The 21,222-nt window shown below is 32.9% G+C and overlaps 1 protein-coding gene across 1 annotated transcript; it reads left to right on the top strand.

Annotated features, from left to right (window-relative positions):
• The first annotated feature begins 19,541 nt into the window (after positions 1-19,541).
• On the top strand, positions 19,542-19,904 carry LOC139859487 (uncharacterized). The gene has a single exon (XM_071848273.1). The coding sequence runs from the start codon at positions 19,542-19,544 to the stop codon at positions 19,902-19,904; it is 363 nt and encodes a 120-aa protein (XP_071704374.1).
• The last annotated feature ends 1,318 nt before the right edge of the window (positions 19,905-21,222 follow it).

The raw sequence follows: 21,222 nt of genomic DNA, 5'->3' as shown, positions 1-21,222 counted from the left end.
TGGTTGATTCACGAACCTATAACAATATATACATATATATCAAAGTATGTTCAAAATATATTTACAACACTTTTAATATATTTTGATGTTTTAAGTTTATTAAGTCAGCTGTCCTCGTTAGTAACCTACAACTAGTTGTCCACAGTTAGATGTACAGAAATAAATCGATAAATATTATCTTGAATCAATCCACGACCCAGTGTATACGTATCTCAGTATTGATCAGAACTCAAACTATATATATTTTGGAATCAACCTCAACCCTGTATAGCTAACTCCAACATTCACATATAGAGTGTCTATGGTTGTTCCGAAATATATATAGATGTGTCGACATGATAGGTCGAAACATTGTATACGTGTCTATGGTATCTCAAGATTACATAATATACAATACAAGTTGATTAAGTTATGGTTGGAATAGATTTGTTACCAATTTTCACGTAGCTAAAATGAGAAAAATTAACAAATCTTGTTTTACCCATAACTTCTTCATTTTAAATCCGTTTTGAGTGAATCAAATTGCTATGGTTTCATATTGAACTCTATTTTATGAATCTAAACAGAAAAAGTATAGGTTTATAGTCGGAAAAATAAGTTACAAGTCGTTTTTGTAAAAGTAGTCATTTCAGTCAAAAGAACGACGTCTAGATGACCATTTTAGAAAACATACTTCCACTTTGAGTTTAACCATAATTTTTGGATATAGTTTCATGTTCATAATAAAACTCATTTTCTCATAATAACAACTTTTAAATCAAAGCTTATCATAGTTTTTAATTAACTAACCCAAAACAGCCCGCGGTGTTACTACGACGGCGTAAATCCGGTTTTACGGTGTTTTTCGTGTTTTCAGGTTTTAAATCATTAAGTTAGCATATCATATAGATATAGAACATGTGTTTAGTTGATTTTAAAAGTCAAGTTAGAAGGATTAACTTTTGTTTGCGAACAAGTTTAGAATTAACTAAACTATGTTCTAGTGATTACAAGTTTAAACCTTCGAATAAGATAGCTTTATACGTATGAATCGAATGATGTTATGAACATCATTACTACCTTAATTTCCTTGGATAAACCTACTGGAAAAGAGAAAAATGGATCTAGCTTCAACGGATCCTTGGATGGCTCGAAGTTCTTGAAGCAGAATCATGACACGAAAACAAGTTCAAGTAAGATCATCACTTGAAATAAGATTGTTATAGTTATAGAAATTGAACCAAAGTTTGAATATGATTATTACCTTGTATTAGAATGATAACCTACTGTAAGAAACAAAGATTTCTTGAGGTTGGATGATCACCTTACAAGATTGGAAGTGAGCTAGCAAACTTGAAAGTATTCTTGATTTTATGTAACTAGAACTTGTAGAATATATGAAGAACACTTAAAACTTGAAGATAGAACTTGAGAGAGATCAATTAGATGAAGAAAATTGAAGAATGAAAGTGTTTGTAGGTGTTTTTGGTCGTTGGTGTATGGATTAGATATAAAGGATATGTAATTTTGTTTTCATGTAAATAAGTCATGAATGATTACTCATATTTTTGTAATTTTATGAGATATTTCATGCTAGTTGCCAAATGATGGTTCCCACATGTGTTAGGTGACTCACATGGGCTGCTAAGAGCTGATCATTGGAGTGTATATACCAATAGTACATACATCTAAAAGCTGTGTATTGTACGAGTACGAATACGGGTGCATACGAGTAGAATTGTTGATGAAACTGAACGAGGATGTAATTGTAAGCATTTTTGTTAAGTAGAAGTATTTTAATAAGTGTATTGAAGTCTTTCAAAAGTGTATAAATACATATTAAAACACTACATGTATATACATTTTAACTGAGTCGTTAAGTCATCGTTAGTCGTTACATGTAAGTGTTGTTTTTAAACCTTTAGGTTAACGATCTTGTTAAATGTTGTTAACCCAATGTTTATAATATCAAATTAGATTTTAAATTATTATATTATCATGATATTATCATGTATGAATATCTCTTAATATGATATATATACATTAAATGTCTTTACAACGATAATCGTTACATATATGTCTCGTTTAAAAATCATTAAGTTAGTAGTCTTGTTTTTACGTATGTAGTTCATTGTTAATATACTTAATGATATGTTTACTTATCATAGTATCATGTTAACTATATATATATATATCCATATATATGTCATCATATAGTTTTTACAAGTTTTAACGTTCGTGAATCACCGGTCAACTTGGGTGGTCAATTGTCTATATGAAACATATTTCAATTAGTCAAGTCTTAACAAGTTTGATTGCTTAACATGTTGGAAACATTTAATCATGTAAATATCAATCTCAATTAATATATATAAACATGGAAAAGTTCGGGTCACTACAGTACCTACCCGTTAAATAAATTTCGTCCCGAAATTTTAAGCTGTTGAAGGTGTTGACTAATCTTCTGGAAATAGATGCGGGTATTTCTTCTTCATCTGATCTTCATGCTCCCAGGTGAACTCGGGTCCTCTACGAGCATTCCATCGAACCTTAACAATTGGTATCTTGTTTTGCTTAAGTCTTTTAACCTCACGATCCATTATTTCGACGGGTTCTTCGATGAATTGAAGTTTTTTGTTGATTTGGATTTCATCTAACGGAATAGTGAGATCTTCTTTAGCAAAACATTTCTTTAAATTCGAGACGTGGAAAGTGTTATGTACAGTCGCGAGTTGTTGAGGTAACTCAAGTCGGTAAGCTACTGGTCCGACACGATCAATAATCTTGAATGGTCCAATATACCTTGGATTTAATTTCCCTCGTTTACCAAATCGAACAACGCCTTTCCAAGGTGCAACTTTAAGCATGACCATCTCTCCAATTTCAAATTCTATATCTTTTCTTTTAATGTCAGCGTAGCTCTTTTGTCGACTTTGGGCGGTTTTCAACCGTTGTTGAATTTGGATGATCTTCTCGGTAGTTTCTTGTATAATCTCCGGACCTGTAATCTATCTATCCCCCACTTCACTCCAACAAATCGGAGACCTGCACTTTCTACCATAAAGTGCTTCAAACGGCTCCATCTCAATGCTTGAATGGTAGCTGTTGTTGTAGGAAAATTCTGCTAACGGTAGATGTCGATCCCAACTGTTTCCGAAATCAATAACACATGCTCGTAGCATGTCTTCAAGCGTTTGTATCGTCCTTTCGCTCTGCCCATCAGTTTGTGGATGATAGGCAGTACTCATGTCTAGACGAGTTCCTAATGCTTGCTATAATGTCTGCCAGAATCTTGAAATAAATCTGCCATCCCTATCAGAGATAATAGAGATTGGTATTCCATGTCTGGAGACGACTTCCTTCAAATACAGTCGTGCTAACTTCTCCATCTTGTCATCTTCTCTTATTGGCAGGAAGTGTGCTGATTTGGTGAGACGATCAACTATTACCCAAATAGTATCAAAACCACTTGCAGTCCTTGGCAATTTAGTGATGAAATCCATGGTAATGTTTTCCCATTTCCATTCCGGGATTTCGGGTTGTTGAAGTAGACCTGATGGTTTCTGATACTCAGCTTTGACCTTAGAACACGTCAAACATTCTCCTACGTATTTAGCAACATCGGCTTTCATACCCGGCCACCAAAAATGTTTCTTGAGATCCTTGTACATCTTCCCCGTTCCAGGATGTATTGAGTATCTGGTTTTATGAGCTTCTCTAAGTACCATTTCTCTCATATCTCCAAATTTTGGTACCCAAATCCTTTCAGCCCTATACCGGGTTCCGTCTTCTCGAATATTAAGATGCTTCTCCGATCCTTTGGGTATTTCATCCTTTAAATTTCCCTTTTTTAAAACTCCTTGTTGCGCCTCCTTTATTTGAGTGGTAAGGTTATTATGAATCATTATATTCATAGATTTTACTCGAATGTGTTCTCTGTCCTTCCTGCTCAAGGCATCGGCTACCACATTTGCCTTCCCCGGGTGGTAACGAATCTCAAAGTCATAATCATTCAATAATTCAATCCACCTACGCTGCCTCATATTCAGTTGTTTTTGATTAAATATGTGTTGAAGACTTTTGTGGTCGGTATATATAATACTTTTGACCCCATATAAGTAGTGCCTCCAAGTCTTTAATGCAAAAACAACCGCGCCTAATTCCAAATCATGCGTCGTATAATTTTGTTCGTGAATCTTCAATTGTCTAGACGCATAAGCAATCACCTTCGTTCGTTGCATTAATACACAACCGAGACCTTGATTTGATGCATCACAATAAATCATAAAATCATCATTCCCTTCAGGCAATGACAATATAGGTTCCGTAGTTAGCTTTTTCTTCAATAACTGAAACGCTTTCTCTTGTTCATCATTCCATTCAAATTTCTTCCCTTTATGCGTTAATGCGGTCAAGGGTTTTGCTATTCTGGAAAAGTCTTGGATGAACCTTCTGTAGTAACCAGCTAGTCCTAAAAACTGGCGTATGTGTTTCGGAGTTTTCGGGGTTTCCCACTTTTCAACAGTTTCTATCTTTGCCGGATCCACCTTAATACCTTCTTTGTTCACTATGTGACCGAGGAATTGAACTTCTTCCAACCAAAATGCACACTTTGAAAACTTAGCGTACAATTCTTCCTTCCTCAATACTTCTAACACCTTTCTCAAATGTTCACCGTGTTCTTGGTCATTCTTTGAGTAAATAAGTATGTCATCAATGAAAACAATGACAAACTTGTCAAGGTATGGTCCACACACTCGGTTCATAAGGTCCATGAACACAGCTGGTGCATTAGTTAAACCAAACGGCATGACCATAAACTCGTAATGACCGTAACGTGTTCTGAAAGCAGTCTTTGGAATATCATCTTCTTTCACCCTCATTTGATGATACCCGGAACGTAAGTCAATCTTTGAATAAATAGACGAGCCTTGTAGTTGATCAAATAAGTCGTCGATTCTCGGTAGTGGGTAGCGGTTCTTGATGGTAAGTTTGTTCAACTCTCGGTAGTCGATACACAACCTGAAAGTACCATCTTTCTTCTTGACAAACAAAACAGGAGCTCCCCACGGTGATGTGCTTGGTCGAATGAAACCACGCTCTAAAAGTTCTTGTAATTGGCTTTGCAGTTCTTTCATCTCGCTGGGTGCGAGTCTGTAAGGAGCACGAGCTATTGGTGCAGCTCCTGGTACAAGATCTATTTGAAATTCAACTGATCGATGTGGGGGTAATCCCGGTAATTCTTTCGGAAATACATCGGGAGATTCTTTTGCAATGGGAACATCATTGATGCTCTTTTCTTCAGTTTGTACTTTCTCGACGTGTGCTAGAACAGCATAGCAACCTTTTCTTATTAGTTTTTGTGCCTTCAAATTACTAATAAGATGTAGCTTCGTGTTGCCCTTTTCTCCGTACACCATTAAGGGTTTTCCTTTTTCTCGTATAATGCGAATTGCATTTTTGTAACAAACGATCTCTGCTTTCACTTCTTTCAACCAGTCCATACCGATTATCACATCAAAACTCCCTAACTCTACTGGTATCAAATCAATCTTAAATGTTTCGCTAACCAGTTTAATTTCTCGATTCCGACATATATTATCTGCTAAAATTAATTTACCATTTGCTAATTCGAGTAAAAATTTACTATCCAAAGGCGTCAATGGACAACTTAATTTAGCACAAAAATCTCTACTCATATAGCTTCTATCCGCACCCGAATCAAATAAAACGTAAGCAGATTTATTGTCAATAAGAAACGTACCCGTAACAAGCTCCGGGTCTTCCTGTGCCTCTGCCGCATTAATATTGAAAACTCTTCCGCGGCCTTGTCCATTCGTGTTCTCCTGGTTCGGGCAATTTCTAATAATGTGGCCCGGTTTTCCACATTTATAACAAACTACATTGGCATAACTTGCTTCGACACTACTTGCTCGGCCATTACACGTACCGACACCATTTGTTCCTTTCGTTCTATTAACCCCTGGTCCGTAGACATCACACTTCGCCGCGCTATGAGCATTTCTTTTACACTTGTTGCAAAATTTGGTGCAGAACCCTGAGTGATACTTTTCACACCTTTGGCATAGCTGCTTCTGATTGTTGTTGTTGTTGCGGTTATTATTGTTGTTGGGATGATTGTTGTAGTTGCTGTTGTTGTTGTTGTTGTTGTTGTTGTTGTTGTTGGGCCGTTTGTTGTAGTTGCGATTGATGTTGCGATTGTTGGGATAATTGTTGCGATTATTGTTGTAATTACTGTTGTTGTTGTATTGGTGATTCTTATCACCGTTTTCCTCCCACTTTCTTTTGACTTGCTTCACATTGGCCTCTTCAGCAGTCTGTTCTTTAATTCTTTCTTCAATCTGGTTCACTAGTTTGTGAGCCATTCTACATGCCTGTTGTATGGAGGCGGGCTCGTGTGAACTTATATCTTCTTGGATTCTTTCCGGTAATCCTTTCACAAACGCGTCGATCTTCTCTTCCTCATCTTCGAATGCTCCCGGACACAATAGGCACAATTCTGTGAATCGTCTTTCGTACGTGGTAATATCAAATCCTTGGGTTCGTAACCCTCTAAGTTCTGTCTTGAGCTTATTGACCTCGGTTCTGGGACGGTACTTCTCGTTCATCAAGTGCTTGAATGCTGACCACGGTAGTGCATACGCATCGTCTTGTCCCACTTGCTCTAGATAGGTATTCCACCATGTTAACGCAGAACCTGTGAAGGTATGCGTAGCGTACTTTACTTTGTCCTCTTCAGTACACTTACTTATGGCAAACACCAATTCGACCTTCTCGGTCCACCGTTTCAATCCGATCGGTCCTTCGGTTCCATCAAATTCCAAAGGTTTGCAGGCAGTGAATTCTTTGTAGGTGCATCCTACACGATTTCCTGTACTGCTAGATCCAAGGTTATTGTTGGTATGTAGCGCAGCCTGTACTGCGGCTATGTTTGAAGCTAGAAAAGTACGGAATTCCTCTTCATTCATATTCACGGTGTGTCGAGTAGTCGGTGCCATTTCCTTCAAAATAGTCAAATGGAACAAGTTAATCATACAGAATATTAAGAGTAGTTAATAGTATTTCGTAGCATAATATGAACTCATTTATAAAAGCTTTTTCTTCATATTAGCGTTTTATAAGTTTAAATTCGGGTAGTACCTACCCGTTAAGTTCATACTTAGTAGCTAATATACAATTCAACTACTACAATTCTATATGAAAAACTGATTATAATAATATTTCGCGTTCAAACTTTTATACAATATTTTACAAACTTACAATACCGCTTATTTTACATAAAGCATGAAATATAGCACACAATAACTTTGATACAAGATAGTTGTGAAGATAATTCTAGCTAGTACACAAGTCGTTCAGCAAAGGCAATAAAGACACGTAATTCATACGTCCAGAAACAAGTCATGCATTCTGGTTTTACTAGGACTACTTCCCATCCTTGGTCTTGTGCAACATAACCGTTATGGCCGTTGATAAGACAGCGTGTTGTAACGTCGTCAAAGGGACGAGGGTTACGTAATGTCCAACAGTCCCGTAACAATCTAAAAACCTCATTTCTTACCCCAATTACCGACTCCGTCACTTGTGGGAACGTTTTGTTTAATAGCTGTAGCCCGATGTTCTTTTTCTCACTTTGGTGAGAAGCGAACATTACTAACCCATAAGCATAGCATGCTTCTTTATGTTGCATGTTAACCGCTTTTTCTAAATCATGAAGTCCTATATTCGGATTTGGGTTCCCCGCAATATATGCGTCAAAGTAAACACATCGTAACTTATGGGTTTCCCAATGTGATATCCCCCATCTTTCAAACGAAAGTCTCTTATAAACCAAGACATTCTTGGAACGTTCTTCGAATGTCTTACAAACTGATCTCGCCTTAAATAGTTGTGCCGAGGAATTCTGACCGACTCTAGACAAGATTTCATCAATCATGTCTCCGGGTAGGTCTCTTAAAATATTGGGTTGTCTATCCATTTTGCGTTTTTATACTGTAAAATAGACAAGAGTTAGATTCATAAAAAAAAAAACTTATTAATACAAGCAATTTTTACATATATCATAAAGCATAAGCACACTATATTACATATATTACACCACATGAATACAACTATCTTATTCCGACTCGCTTGTTTCTTCTTCTTCTTCGGTTTTGGTTCGTTTTGCCAAGTTTCTAGGGATATATGATTTTCCCCTAATACGAGCCGTCGTTATCCACATTGGTTTAGAAAAACCTGGTGGTTTAGAGGTTCCCGGGTCATTGTTACAACTTAAGGACTTCGGGGGTTGACGATACATATAAAGTTCATCGGGGTTGGAATTAGATTTCTCTATTTTTATGCCCTTTCCCTTATTATTTTCTTTTGCCTTTTTAAATTCAGTTGGGGTAATTTCTATAACATCATCGGAATTCTCGTCGGAATCCGATTCATCAGAGAATTGGTAATCCTCCCAATATTTTGCTTCCTTGGCGGAAACACCATTGACCATAATTAACCTTGGTCGGTTGGTTGAGGATTTTCTTTTACTTAACCGTTTTATTATTTCCCCCACCGGTTCTATTTCTTCATCCGGTTCCGATTCTTCTTCCGGTTCTGATTCTTCTTCCGGTTCCGACTCTTCTTCCGGTTCCTCTTTGGGAACTTGTGAATCAGTCCACGAATCATTCCAATTTACATTTGACTCTTCATTATTATTAGGTGAGTCAATGGGACTTGTTCTAGAGGTAGACATCTAACACATAATATCAAACGCGTTAAGAGATTAATATATCACATAATATTCACATGTTAAAAATATATAGTTTCCAACAAAATTTTTTAAGCAATCATTTTTCAAGTAAACACGGTCGAAGTCCAGACTCACTAATGCATCCTAACAAACTAGATAAGACACACTAATGCAAAATTCTGGTTCTCTAAGACCAACGCTCGGATACCAACTGAAATGTCCCGTTCTTATTGATTAAAAACGTTCCATATTAATTGATTTCGTTGCGAGGTTTTGACCTCTATATGAGACGTTTTTCAAAGACTGCATTCATTTTTAAACAAACCATAACCTTTATTTCATCAATAAAGGTTTAAAAGCTTTACGTAGATTATCAAATAATGATAATCTAAAATATCCTGTTTACACACGACCATTACATAATGGTTTACAATACAAATATGTTACAACAAAATAAGTTTCTTGAATGCAGTTTTTACACAATATCATACAAACATGGACTCCAAATCTTGTCCTTATTTAAGTATGCGACAGCGGAAGCTCTTAATAATCACCTGAGAATAAACATGCTTAAAACGTCAACAAAAATGTTGGTGAGTTATAGGTTTAACCTATATATATCAAATCGTAACAATAGACCACAAGATTTCATATTTCAATACACATCCCATACATAGAGATAAAAATCATTCATATGGTGAACACCTGGTAACCGACAATAACAAGATGCATATATAAGAATATCCCCATCATTCCGGGACACCCTTCGGATATGATATAAATTTCGAAATACTAAAGCATCCGGTACTTTGGATGGGGTTTGTTAGGCCCAATAGATCTATCTTTAGGATTCGCGTCAATTAGGGTGTCTGTTCCCTAATTCTTAGATTACCAGACTTAATAAAAAGGGGCATATTCGATTTCGATAATTCAACCATAGAATGTAGTTTCACGTACTTGTGTCTATTTTGTAAATCATTTATAAAACCTGCATGTATTCTCATCCCAAAAATATTAGATTTTAAAAGTGGGACTATAACTCACTTTCACATATTTTTACTTCGTCGGGAAGTAAGACTTGGCCACTGGTTGATTCACGAACCTATAACAATATATACATATATATCAAAGTATGTTCAAAATATATTTACAACACTTTTAATATATTTTGATGTTTTAAGTTTATTAAGTCAGCTGTCCTCGTTAGTAACCTACAACTAGTTGTCCACAGTTAGATGTACAGAAATAAATCGATAAATATTATCTTGAATCAATCCACGACCCAGTGTATACGTATCTCAGTATTGATCAGAACTCAAACTATATATATTTTGGAATCAACCTCAACCCTGTATAGCTAACTCCAACATTCACATATAGAGTGTCTATGGTTGTTCCGAAATATATATAGATGTGTCGACATGATAGGTCGAAACATTGTATACGTGTCTATGGTATCTCAAGATTACATAATATACAATACAAGTTGATTAAGTTATGGTTGGAATAGATTTGTTACCAATTTTCACGTAGCTAAAATGAGAAAAATTAACCAATCTTGTTTTACCCATAACTTCTTCATTTTAAATCCGTTTTGAGTGAATCAAATTGCTATGGTTTCATATTGAACTCTATTTTATGAATCTAAACAGAAAAAGTATAGGTTTATAGTCGGAAAAATAAGTTACAAGTCGTTTTTGTAAAACTAGTCATTTCAGTCAAAAGAACGACGTCTAGATGACCATTTTAGAAAACATACTTCCACTTTGAGTTTAACCATAATTTTTGGATATAGTTTCATGTTCATAATAAAACTCATTTTATCATAATAACAACTTTTAAATCAAAGCTTATCATAGTTTTTAATTAACTAACCCAAAACAGCCCGCGGTGTTACTACGACGGCGTAAATCCGGTTTTACGGTGTTTTTCGTGTTTTCAGGTTTTAAATCATTAAGTTAGCATATCATATAGATATAGAACATGTGTTTAGTTGATTTTAAAAGTCAAGTTAGAAGGATTAACTTTTGTTTGCGAACAAGTTTAGAATTAACTAAACTATGTTCTAGTGATTACAAGTTTAAACCTTCGAATAAGATAGCTTTATACGTATGAATCGAATGATGTTATGAACATCATTACTACCTTAATTTCCTTGGATAAACCTAATGGAAAAGAGAAAAATGGATCTAGCTTCAACGGATCCTTGGATGGCTCGAAGTTCTTGAAGCAGAATCATGACACGAAAACAAGTTCAAGTAAGATCATCACTTGAAATAAGATTGTTATAGTTATAGAAATTGAACCAAAGTTTGAATATGATTATTACCTTGTATTAGAATGATAACCTACTGTAAGAAACAAAGATTTCTTGAGGTTGGATGATCACCTTACAAGATTGGAAGTGAGCTAGCAAACTTGAAAGTATTCTTGATTTTATGTAACTAGAACTTGTAGAATATATGAAGAACACTTATAACTTGAAGATAGAACTTGAGAGAGATCAATTAGATGAAGAAAATTGAAGAATGAAAGTGTTTGTAGGTGTTTTTGGTCGTTGGTGTATGGATTAGATATAAAGGATATGTAATTTTGTTTTCATGTAAATAAGTCATGAATGATTACTCATATTTTTGTAATTTTATGAGATATTTCATGCTAGTTGCCAAATGATGGTTCTCACATGTGTTAGGTGACTCACATGGGCTGCTAAGAGCTGATAATTGGAGTGTATATACCAATAGTACATACATCTAAAAGCTGTGTATTGTACGAGTACGAATACGGGTGCATACGAGTAGAATTGTTGATGAAACTGAACGAGGATGTAATTGTAAGCATTTTTGTTAAGTAGAAGTATTTTAATAAGTGTATTGAAGTCTTTCAAAAGTGTATAAATACATATTAAAACACTACATGTATATACATTTTAACTGAGTCGTTAAGTCATCGTTAGTCGTTACATGTAAGTGTTGTTTTTAAACCTTTAGGTTAACGATCTTGTTAAATGTTGTTAACCCAATGTTTATAATATCAAATTAGATTTTAAATTATTATATTATCATGATATTATCATGTATGAATATCTCTTAATATGATATATATACATTAAATGTCTTTACAACGATAATCGTTACATATATGTCTCGTTTAAAAATCATTAAGTTAGTAGTCTTGTTTTTACATATGTAGTTCATTGTTAATATACTTAATGATATGTTTACTTATCATAGTATCATGTTAACTATATATATATATATATCCATATATATGTCATCATATAGTTTTTACAAGTTTTAACGTTCGTGAATCACCGGTCAACTTGGGTGGTCAATTGTCTATATGAAACATATTTCAATTAGTCAAGTCTTAACAAGTTTGATTGCTTAACATGTTGGAAACATTTAATCATGTAAATATCAATCTCAATTAATATATATAAACATGGAAAAGTTCGGGTCACTACAGAACCAACCGCACTTCATCTACAGAAGAAAAGATTTATGCATATAGTTATGCACCTTAAAAATACTCTGAATCTGATTAAACATTCAATACATATCGGTGCTAGCTCCTTTGGCATTATTATTACCGAAAATAACTTTGCAATCTCTTTCCAAATTAGCCAATTTTGTCACAGCTCCAACAAGTCAACTTCGACTTTTCAGTCAGACTAGCCTTACTATAACCTTGATATATATGCGTGCTCTTTTATTGTTATCAGGGAACCTTTTATATTCCATCATATTACCAGCAGACGTACCAGCAACAAATCACTATATTTATCTATTGAAGTCTCATCATGTACTCATCCGCGTTCGGTAACGATAATTGCCATTCCAATTACCGGGAATCAGTAAACAGTATTTCGAATCTCGCAACGTTTCTACATCAACAGTATATGTATACATATAACCTTTATCTCTTAGTATTATGATCTTTCATTCGGAAATTCTGAAAAACTGAAAAACTGTTTGAGCAAACTATGAAGGAGTATCTGAACAAATCACAAGGACTAAACTTGTACATTAAGAATCCTGATGATTCTGTTTCTGATGAAACCTTTAGTGATTACCTTGCTTCTGACTCCAAACTCTTGAGGAAAAATTTTCTTCACCATCCTTCGATATTAGAAATTCCAAGATATCATCATATCTTTCATTATAAATATCCTCTATATTTCTGGAAATATTTTCATAACTAATCTTATCTGAATCATTAATCTATTAGTGCTATCAGTGTTACATCATATAGAAACTGTTAGTTTCTATATTATGTAAACTTTCGAGCTTAAAATATGAATGTTATTGAAGTAATGTTGGGAAATTGATGCATGAGTTAGTATAATATAATGACACTTGATCAACGTGATTATATTATAGTAAGTCATGCTGAGTTTCTAAATGGAACAGGATGATTCACAGATTATAACGTCATCATGTGCCATGTTACATAACTCTTTCATTCTGCTTAACTTCTGAACATATCAAGAAAATATATTCTTGATAGTTCTATTCTCAGTGATTCAGGTAATTTGACAAAACAAATCGTGTTACTACCTTTCCTTTCTACCTTGTATATTATGATAATTCGAAACTCTATACCTATGAATTCTGGACCGTTACTTGCGAATAGTAAACAAAAGCATGAAGCTCCAACATAGAAAGGGGGTATAAATCGCAGCAAATAAGAGAGCGCATTAACTGTGGATGACAATAATTATAAGAGATAGAAGCATGGACATTGAAATATAAAGGAAGATATAAAATCCAATAACAACACAGAAGTTACAAACCGTGGATATTAATACGAATAGCAATATAAAGATACGGTATAATTAAGAATAGTATCCCCCCAGGCAATAGTAGAAGTAAACAAATTTTCTGATGGAAGATTGAAAAGAAGGATGACAGATACATAGATAGGAAAATATCAAGAATCAGAACTGGATGGAGCATTTCCACAATATTTTAGAAGTAGGAATAGAGGAAGAAAGTATAGGAATGGTGAAAGTAATGGAACGGAAGAAGTTCAATTATAGTGAATATACCAGACAAAGAAATCAAGGCAGATGAATCTTTAAATCCCTTGAATTTCGAAATTCAACCCTGACTCTGTCAAAAGTTAAGATGAATCTTTATTTTCCTATTTCACTCTTGGGTGATAGCTTCATTCGTACTCTTCGAATAATCGAGTTATTTTTATCCATATTACTCAATGATGATAAAACTCTATTTATCAACTCATTTTCGTCATGAAAACATTTTTATTGTTAACCATGACCACCTCACTCAAATTTCGGGACGAAATTTCTTTAACGGGTAGGTACTGTGATGACCCGAGAATTTTCGACTAAATTTAAACTTAATCTTTACATAATTCGACACGATAAGCAAAGTCTGTAATATTGAGTCTCGAAAATTATTTAAACTGGTTACATGATATCATTTGACCTTCAGCTATTCCCGGTGATTCACGAACCATTGCTTGTAAATATGTGGATATATATAAATATGTGGATATATATAAATATGTGCATATATAAATATATGTATAATATATAATATCATGAACATTAATAAACTAGCGTATACATTTAATTGTTAGAAATAAATATATAAAATAATATACGATGTAATAAAAACTAATATTATATATATACATATATGTAGTTATGTATATAAATTTTACTTGTAAATATATATAGCTATATTAAATATATTTGTTTAAGAATATATAATATATTTGTTTTAGTAATTAAACTTGTTATTTTAAAACTATTTGTATATAGAAAGGGAATATATTAAAAATAAATGATTTCGAGCTTAGTCAGTAAACTTCAGTAACACTCGGTTGACGTTTTGTTAGTTTTAATATAAATAGAGTATATGTTTATGAAGAATTAAAATAAAAGTTGAAATGTAAATCGATTACGAAGATTTTAGATTTATTAAAAGTATTTTTACCTTTTTAAGTTTAAATATTAGTACTCCGTACATATAAATCGGAACAGAAAATAAATAATTTTCGAACCTTTTTGATCAGGTTTCAAACAGGTAATGAGTGAAATAATTAAATATAGTCAACCTAAAAATTTGGGATTTTTAGGAACACTTTTATACGTCAACTGTTTAGCTATGGACACGATATACCACTCGGTAAAAAAAAAAGTGTCGGTAGGTGAAGACATAAACAGGCGTATCTTTTCAATTCCCATTCTCAATTATCACATGAATCATCGTTAAAGTTATATTATATAATAATTAGAATTATTAATAATTAGTGGATTAGTTCTACATTTATAATATATGTATATAATATATCTATCTTCTATCTATATGAGATATGTAGGAAACACACATATATGATAGTTAAAAACACCCGATCTCTAACCACCATTTGCAGCAACCATCGGCCACCACCTGACCGCCGCCACCTGCAATAAACACTGCCATCTCCGACCATCTTCACCACTGTCAAACACCACAGCATTAAGCACCACTTCCACCGTAACCACTCGTAAACCACCACAACACAACCACCTCAACATCTCCCTCCCTCGTTCTCTCTCTCTTGATATTTTTCTGTTTCCACAACTACAACACATTGTGAATTGTTGCAAACGATCACCAACATAAACCCACCATCGACCTCCAATGTTTGCTATTTTAATCGAACTCCACCGCTGCCATGAACCACCACCGCAGCCACTAATCGACGAATGAAATGGTGGTGTAATGATGTTCACAGTTGCGAGTAGAATGATGAGCGTGAGATGATGATATCGTGATATTGAGAATGGTACAGTGTCGAAATAATGATGATAATTATGACATGATAATAATGATGATGAAGGTGATATTATGATGTATGATGCTACGATATATATATATATATATATATATATATATATATATATATATATATATATATATATATATATATATATATATATATATATATATATATATTCTTTCGAACCTTATTAGACGTTACAACTCTTTACTGATTCGCTGGAGGATTATAGCGATTAGGTTCTATTTCTATTTTAAAACGATAGACGATGATGACTAATGGTGAAGAAGATGATAAGGCAAGGAAAAAAAATGGTAAATAGTTCTGGGTCTCTTGTTCTTTGAAGAAGATAAATAGTAAAGGTTAAATAAATAATAGGTATGATATAATACAGAAAGAACAAGTCAGAGTAAATGGTTAGGAGGTGTGGTTGATAAGCAGGAGGTTTAGGGTTCGATACATGGCAGCTATAAATATTTCTTTTTATTTATTACAAAGCCATTGAAGCAGCCCATTTAGGATGTGCAAGGCCCAATCCTCATCTATTCTGATTGGCTAAATTATATTGGGCCGAGTTCCTTAGTTTGTTGGGCCGTAAAACAAAAATTTCGATGGGCTTTGTAGTTGTGCCGAAAAAGAGGTTGAATAAAATAGAAGAAGAAATCACAGATTTAATTTCGGGTTATAAATTGGTATTTGTGATATATTTCGAAAATGGAACAGATAGAGTAATGGTTTGGGTACGTGTTTGTGAAACGAGAGGTCACGGGTTCGAGTCTCGTCTGCAACAATTCTTAACAATTCTTTTTAATCCAGGATCTTAAAGGGTATACCTTTTTATTTTATTTCATTTCTATTATTATTATTATTATTGTTATTATGATTATTGTTATTATCAACTAGTGTTATTATTATATGTATTATGTATTATAATTACAATTGTTATTGTCAAGTATTATGAATATCATTATGGTTATTATTATTAATATTATGATTATTAGGAGTATTATTATTATTATAGGTATTAATCTTAAGTAGTATAATTATTAATAGTATCATTTTTAATAAGGATCCTATTATTATTAGTATAAGTGTTATTATTGTTATCATTAAGGATTATCATTATTATTAGGGAATATATTACAAATTAGCATTTTTTTCTCATTAATATTAGTACTAGTATCACTTTTGTAACAATTAGTATGATTATTATTATTATTATTAAACAAAGGTATTGTTATTAACAATACCTTTATTAATATTATCATTTTTAACAATGTAATTATTATAAGTAAATCATTAATATCGTATCTACTAAAAACAATAAAATTTATATTGTTACAAGTGCTATTATTAAAAATCATTGTTATTATCATTATATATTTTCCACTAATATTAACTTAGTATATTAGAACTACTGTTTTGATAGACAAATTAAATACATACATAATATATATATATATATATATATATATATATATATATATATATATATATATATATATATATATATATATATATATATATAACACATACAACATAACAAAACTTAAAATCATTATATATATATATATATATATATATATATATATATATATATATATATATATATATATATGCAAAATGAACATATAAAACATATATATATTATCAACATAAAAATGATATAACTAATACTTTTATATATATACATATATACGTGTTCAATTACAAATATGAATAATAATAAATATACAAATGTTTTAGGTTCGTGAATCCGAGGCCAACCCTGCATTGTTCGGTTGTTTAATGTCGATATATGTATTTTTACTACAAAATACATTAGGTGAGTTTCATTTGCTCCCTTTTTAAATGCTTTTGCAATATATATTTTTGGGACTGAGAATACATGCGTTGCTTTTATAAATGCTTTACGATATAGACACAAGTGATCGAAACTACATTCTATGGTTGGATTATTAAACCGAATATGCCCCTTTTTAGTCTGGTAATCTAAGAATTAGGGAACAGACACCCTAATTGACGCGAATTCTAAAGATAGATCTATCGGGCCCAACAAGCCCCATCCAGAGTACCGGATGCTTTAGTACTTCGAAATTTATATCATGTCCGAAGGAGGATCCCAGAATGATGGGGATATTCTTATATACATATTGTGAATGTCGGTTACCAGGTGTTCAATCCATATGAATGATATTTTTGTCTCTATGCATGGGACGTATGTTTATGAGAAATGGAAATATGAAATCTTGTGGTCTATTAAAATTATGAAATGATTATTATGTTAAACTAATGAACTCACCAACCTTTTGGTTGACACTTGAAAGCATGTTCATTCTCAGGTACGAAAGAAATCTTCCGCTGTGCATTTGCTCATTTTATAGATGTTACTTGGAGTCATTCATGACATATTTCAAAAGACGTTGCATTCGAGTCATTGAGTTCATCAAGATTATTATTAAATCAATTATAGTTAGATATATTATAAAATGGTATGCATTGCCGTCAACTTTCGATGTAATAAAAATTTGTCTTTTAAAACGAATGTAATGTTTGTAAAATGTATCATATAGAGGTCAAGTACCTTGCAATGTAATCAACTATTGTGAATCATTTATAATCAATGTGGACTTCGTCCGGATGGATTAGGACGGGTCGCTTCACAATACCCCCTATATATTAATAGTCAACAGTCCAATGTCCACAAGTGTCGGTCTTTTGTCCAAACCTTAATTATGGTACAAAATCTAATAACCCAATCTTAATTTTTAGTCTAACATCACGATTACTTCAGCTCAAATAATCATAATAATAACTTAGTTACAATACATTAATTTAAAAAGGAAAAACATAGCTTAAAGTGGTGATTAATCACGTAGCGTTGCACGGACAGAATTTTGACTTAAAACCCGTAAAACATTCTTAAAATAACGTTATTATTATTAATTTAAAATTAAAATTATATTATAAATATATATATATATATATATATATATATATATATATATATATATATATATATATATATATATATACGTTACAGAGAAGGAAAAAGAAAAAGATGTCTTTTGAGCTCGAGCACCAGACTGCCTTTTATAGGAATGTGGCCAGAAAAAGTAGGCCATGCAAACGCATGGGAATTAGTCCTCCAGGCCATGCGATCGCATGGAGCAAGGATCCAGCTCACAATCGTTTGTCTCCTAGTTTGTCGACGGTTTTTAATATATAATATAATATATATATATAATTTTAAGAATTATTTATATATTATGTTATATTTATGTGCATAGTTGACTTGTAATTTTAGGTCCGTTGCGCTGCGCGTTGATAGTTGGCTCAGGTCCCGGTTCCGGATTTTCGAACGTCCTTTCGTACGCTGAGATATTTTGTATTTTGCGTTCCGCGGCTCGTACTCTTGTAATTTTTAGACGTTTCTCATCAATATTTTGAACCACTTGGATTGTACTTTGTACTTTTTGGCTTTTTGGTCATTTGCGTCTTCAAATCGTCGTTTTCTTCTTTTGTCTTCGCACTTATTTATTTAAATGAATATTAGATAAAAATAGAACAATTACAACTAAAAGCTTTACATATTGGAAGGATATTGTGCCTAAATATATGTTCATTTGGAGCACTATCAACGGCTTATCATCCCCAAACCGATGGGCAGAGTGAGAGAACTATTCTGACGTTTGAAGACATGCTCCGAGCATGTGTAATTGATTTTGGAAGTGGCTGGGATTAGTATTTACCTTTAGCTGAGTTTTCATATAACAATAGTTATCATTCAAGTATAAAGGCTGCTCCATTTGAAGCTTTGTATGGAAGGAAATGTAGATCACCATTGTGTTGGAGTGAGATTGGTGATTCACAATTGACAGGACCCGAGATTATCTAAGAAAAAACTGAGAAGATCTTTCGGATTTAAGAAAGATTAAAAACGACGAGAAGTAGGCAGAAGAGTTATGCCGATGTCCGAAGGAAATTTTTAGAATTTCAAGTAGGTCACAAAGTTATGCTAAAAGTTTCTCCATGGAAAGGAGTAATAAGGATTGGGAAGCGAGGAAAGCTGAGCCCGAGATATGTAGGACCTTTTGAGATTATTGAAAGGATTGGTTCAATTGCATATAGATTGAAACTGCCACAGGAGCTTAGTGGTATTCATAATGCTTTCCATGTTTCGAACTTGAAAAAGTGTTTGTCAGATGAGAATTTAGTGATTCCTTTAGAAGAATTAAGTATCGATGACAAGTTACATTTTGTCGAGGAGCCAGTAGAGGTATTGGATCATGAGGTAAAAACATTGAAGCATAGTAGAATTCCAATTGTTAAAGTTCGTTGGAATGCCAGGAGAGGTCCAGAGTTCAGGGGAACGTGAGGACCATATAAGGCAGAAATATCCCCATTTATTCGACAATCGAAGTACCTCCTAAATTTTGAGGACGAAATTTTTCTTAACGGGTAGGTAAGGTCATAACTCTAACTTTTTGACCTAAGTTGTCTAGTTCGACTTCTTTAAGTTACCTTTTCTGACATGACGAGTAAATTTATTAATCTATGTCTTGGTTTATTTTAGGGTTTGTATAGCCCTAAGGGTGCATTTTAAGTCTTACTTGATAGGGTATTGCTTCACATTTTGCATAAAGTCATAAAACTTAACTTATTATCATGAACCCTAGTTTACTACTATGAACCCTGGCTCATTTTCATAAACCCTAGACTTGTACCTTATATTTATATTAACTCAATAGATGAATTTATTTAACCAAGTACATGTACACTTACAAAACCAAAAATTGACTAGAACACTACATCATCATCATCATCATCAACGTTTTCCATCATCATCATCATACACTATCATCAAAATATCTTCCCTAATGCTTCTACACTAAGTAAATATCTTGTAAAACACAATCATGATCTCCATTAATGGCATAAGATGAGTCATACCTGTAGTGACCCGAACTTTTCCATGTTTATATATATTAATTGAGATTGATATTTACATGATTAAATATTTCCAACATGTTAAGCAATCAAACTTGTTAAGACTTGATTAATTGAAATATGTTTCATATAGACAATTGACCACCCAAGTTGACCGGTGATTCACGAACGTTAAAACTTGTAAAAACTATCTGATGACATATATATATGGATATATATATATATAGTTAACATGATACTATGATAAGTAAACATATCATTAAGTATATTAACAATGAACTACATATGTAAAAACAAGACTACTAACTTAATGATTTTTAAACGAGACATATATGTAACGATTATCGCTGTAAAGACGTTTAATGTATATATATCATATTAAGAGATATTCATACATGATAATATCATGATAATATAATAATTTAAAATCTCATTTGATATTATAAACATTGGGTTAATAACATTTAACAAGATCGTTAACCTAAAGGTTTCAAAACAACACTTACATGTAACGACTAACGATGACTTAACGAATCAGTTAAAATGTATATACATGTAGTGTTTTAATATGTATTTATACACTTTTGGAAGACTTCAATACACTTATCAAAATACTTCTACTTAACAAAAATGCTTACAATTACATCCTCGTTCAGTTTCATCAACAATTCTACTCGTATGCACCCGTATTCGTACTCGTACAATACACAGCTTTTAGATGTATGTACTATTGGTATATACACTCC

This window comes from Rutidosis leptorrhynchoides, chromosome 7, assembly GCF_046630445.1.
Source record: "Rutidosis leptorrhynchoides isolate AG116_Rl617_1_P2 chromosome 7, CSIRO_AGI_Rlap_v1, whole genome shotgun sequence".
Classification (NCBI taxonomy): domain Eukaryota; kingdom Viridiplantae; phylum Streptophyta; class Magnoliopsida; order Asterales; family Asteraceae; genus Rutidosis; species Rutidosis leptorrhynchoides.
The sequence above is the reverse complement of the archived record's forward strand: the minus strand, read 5'-3'. Positions and strand labels throughout refer to the sequence as shown.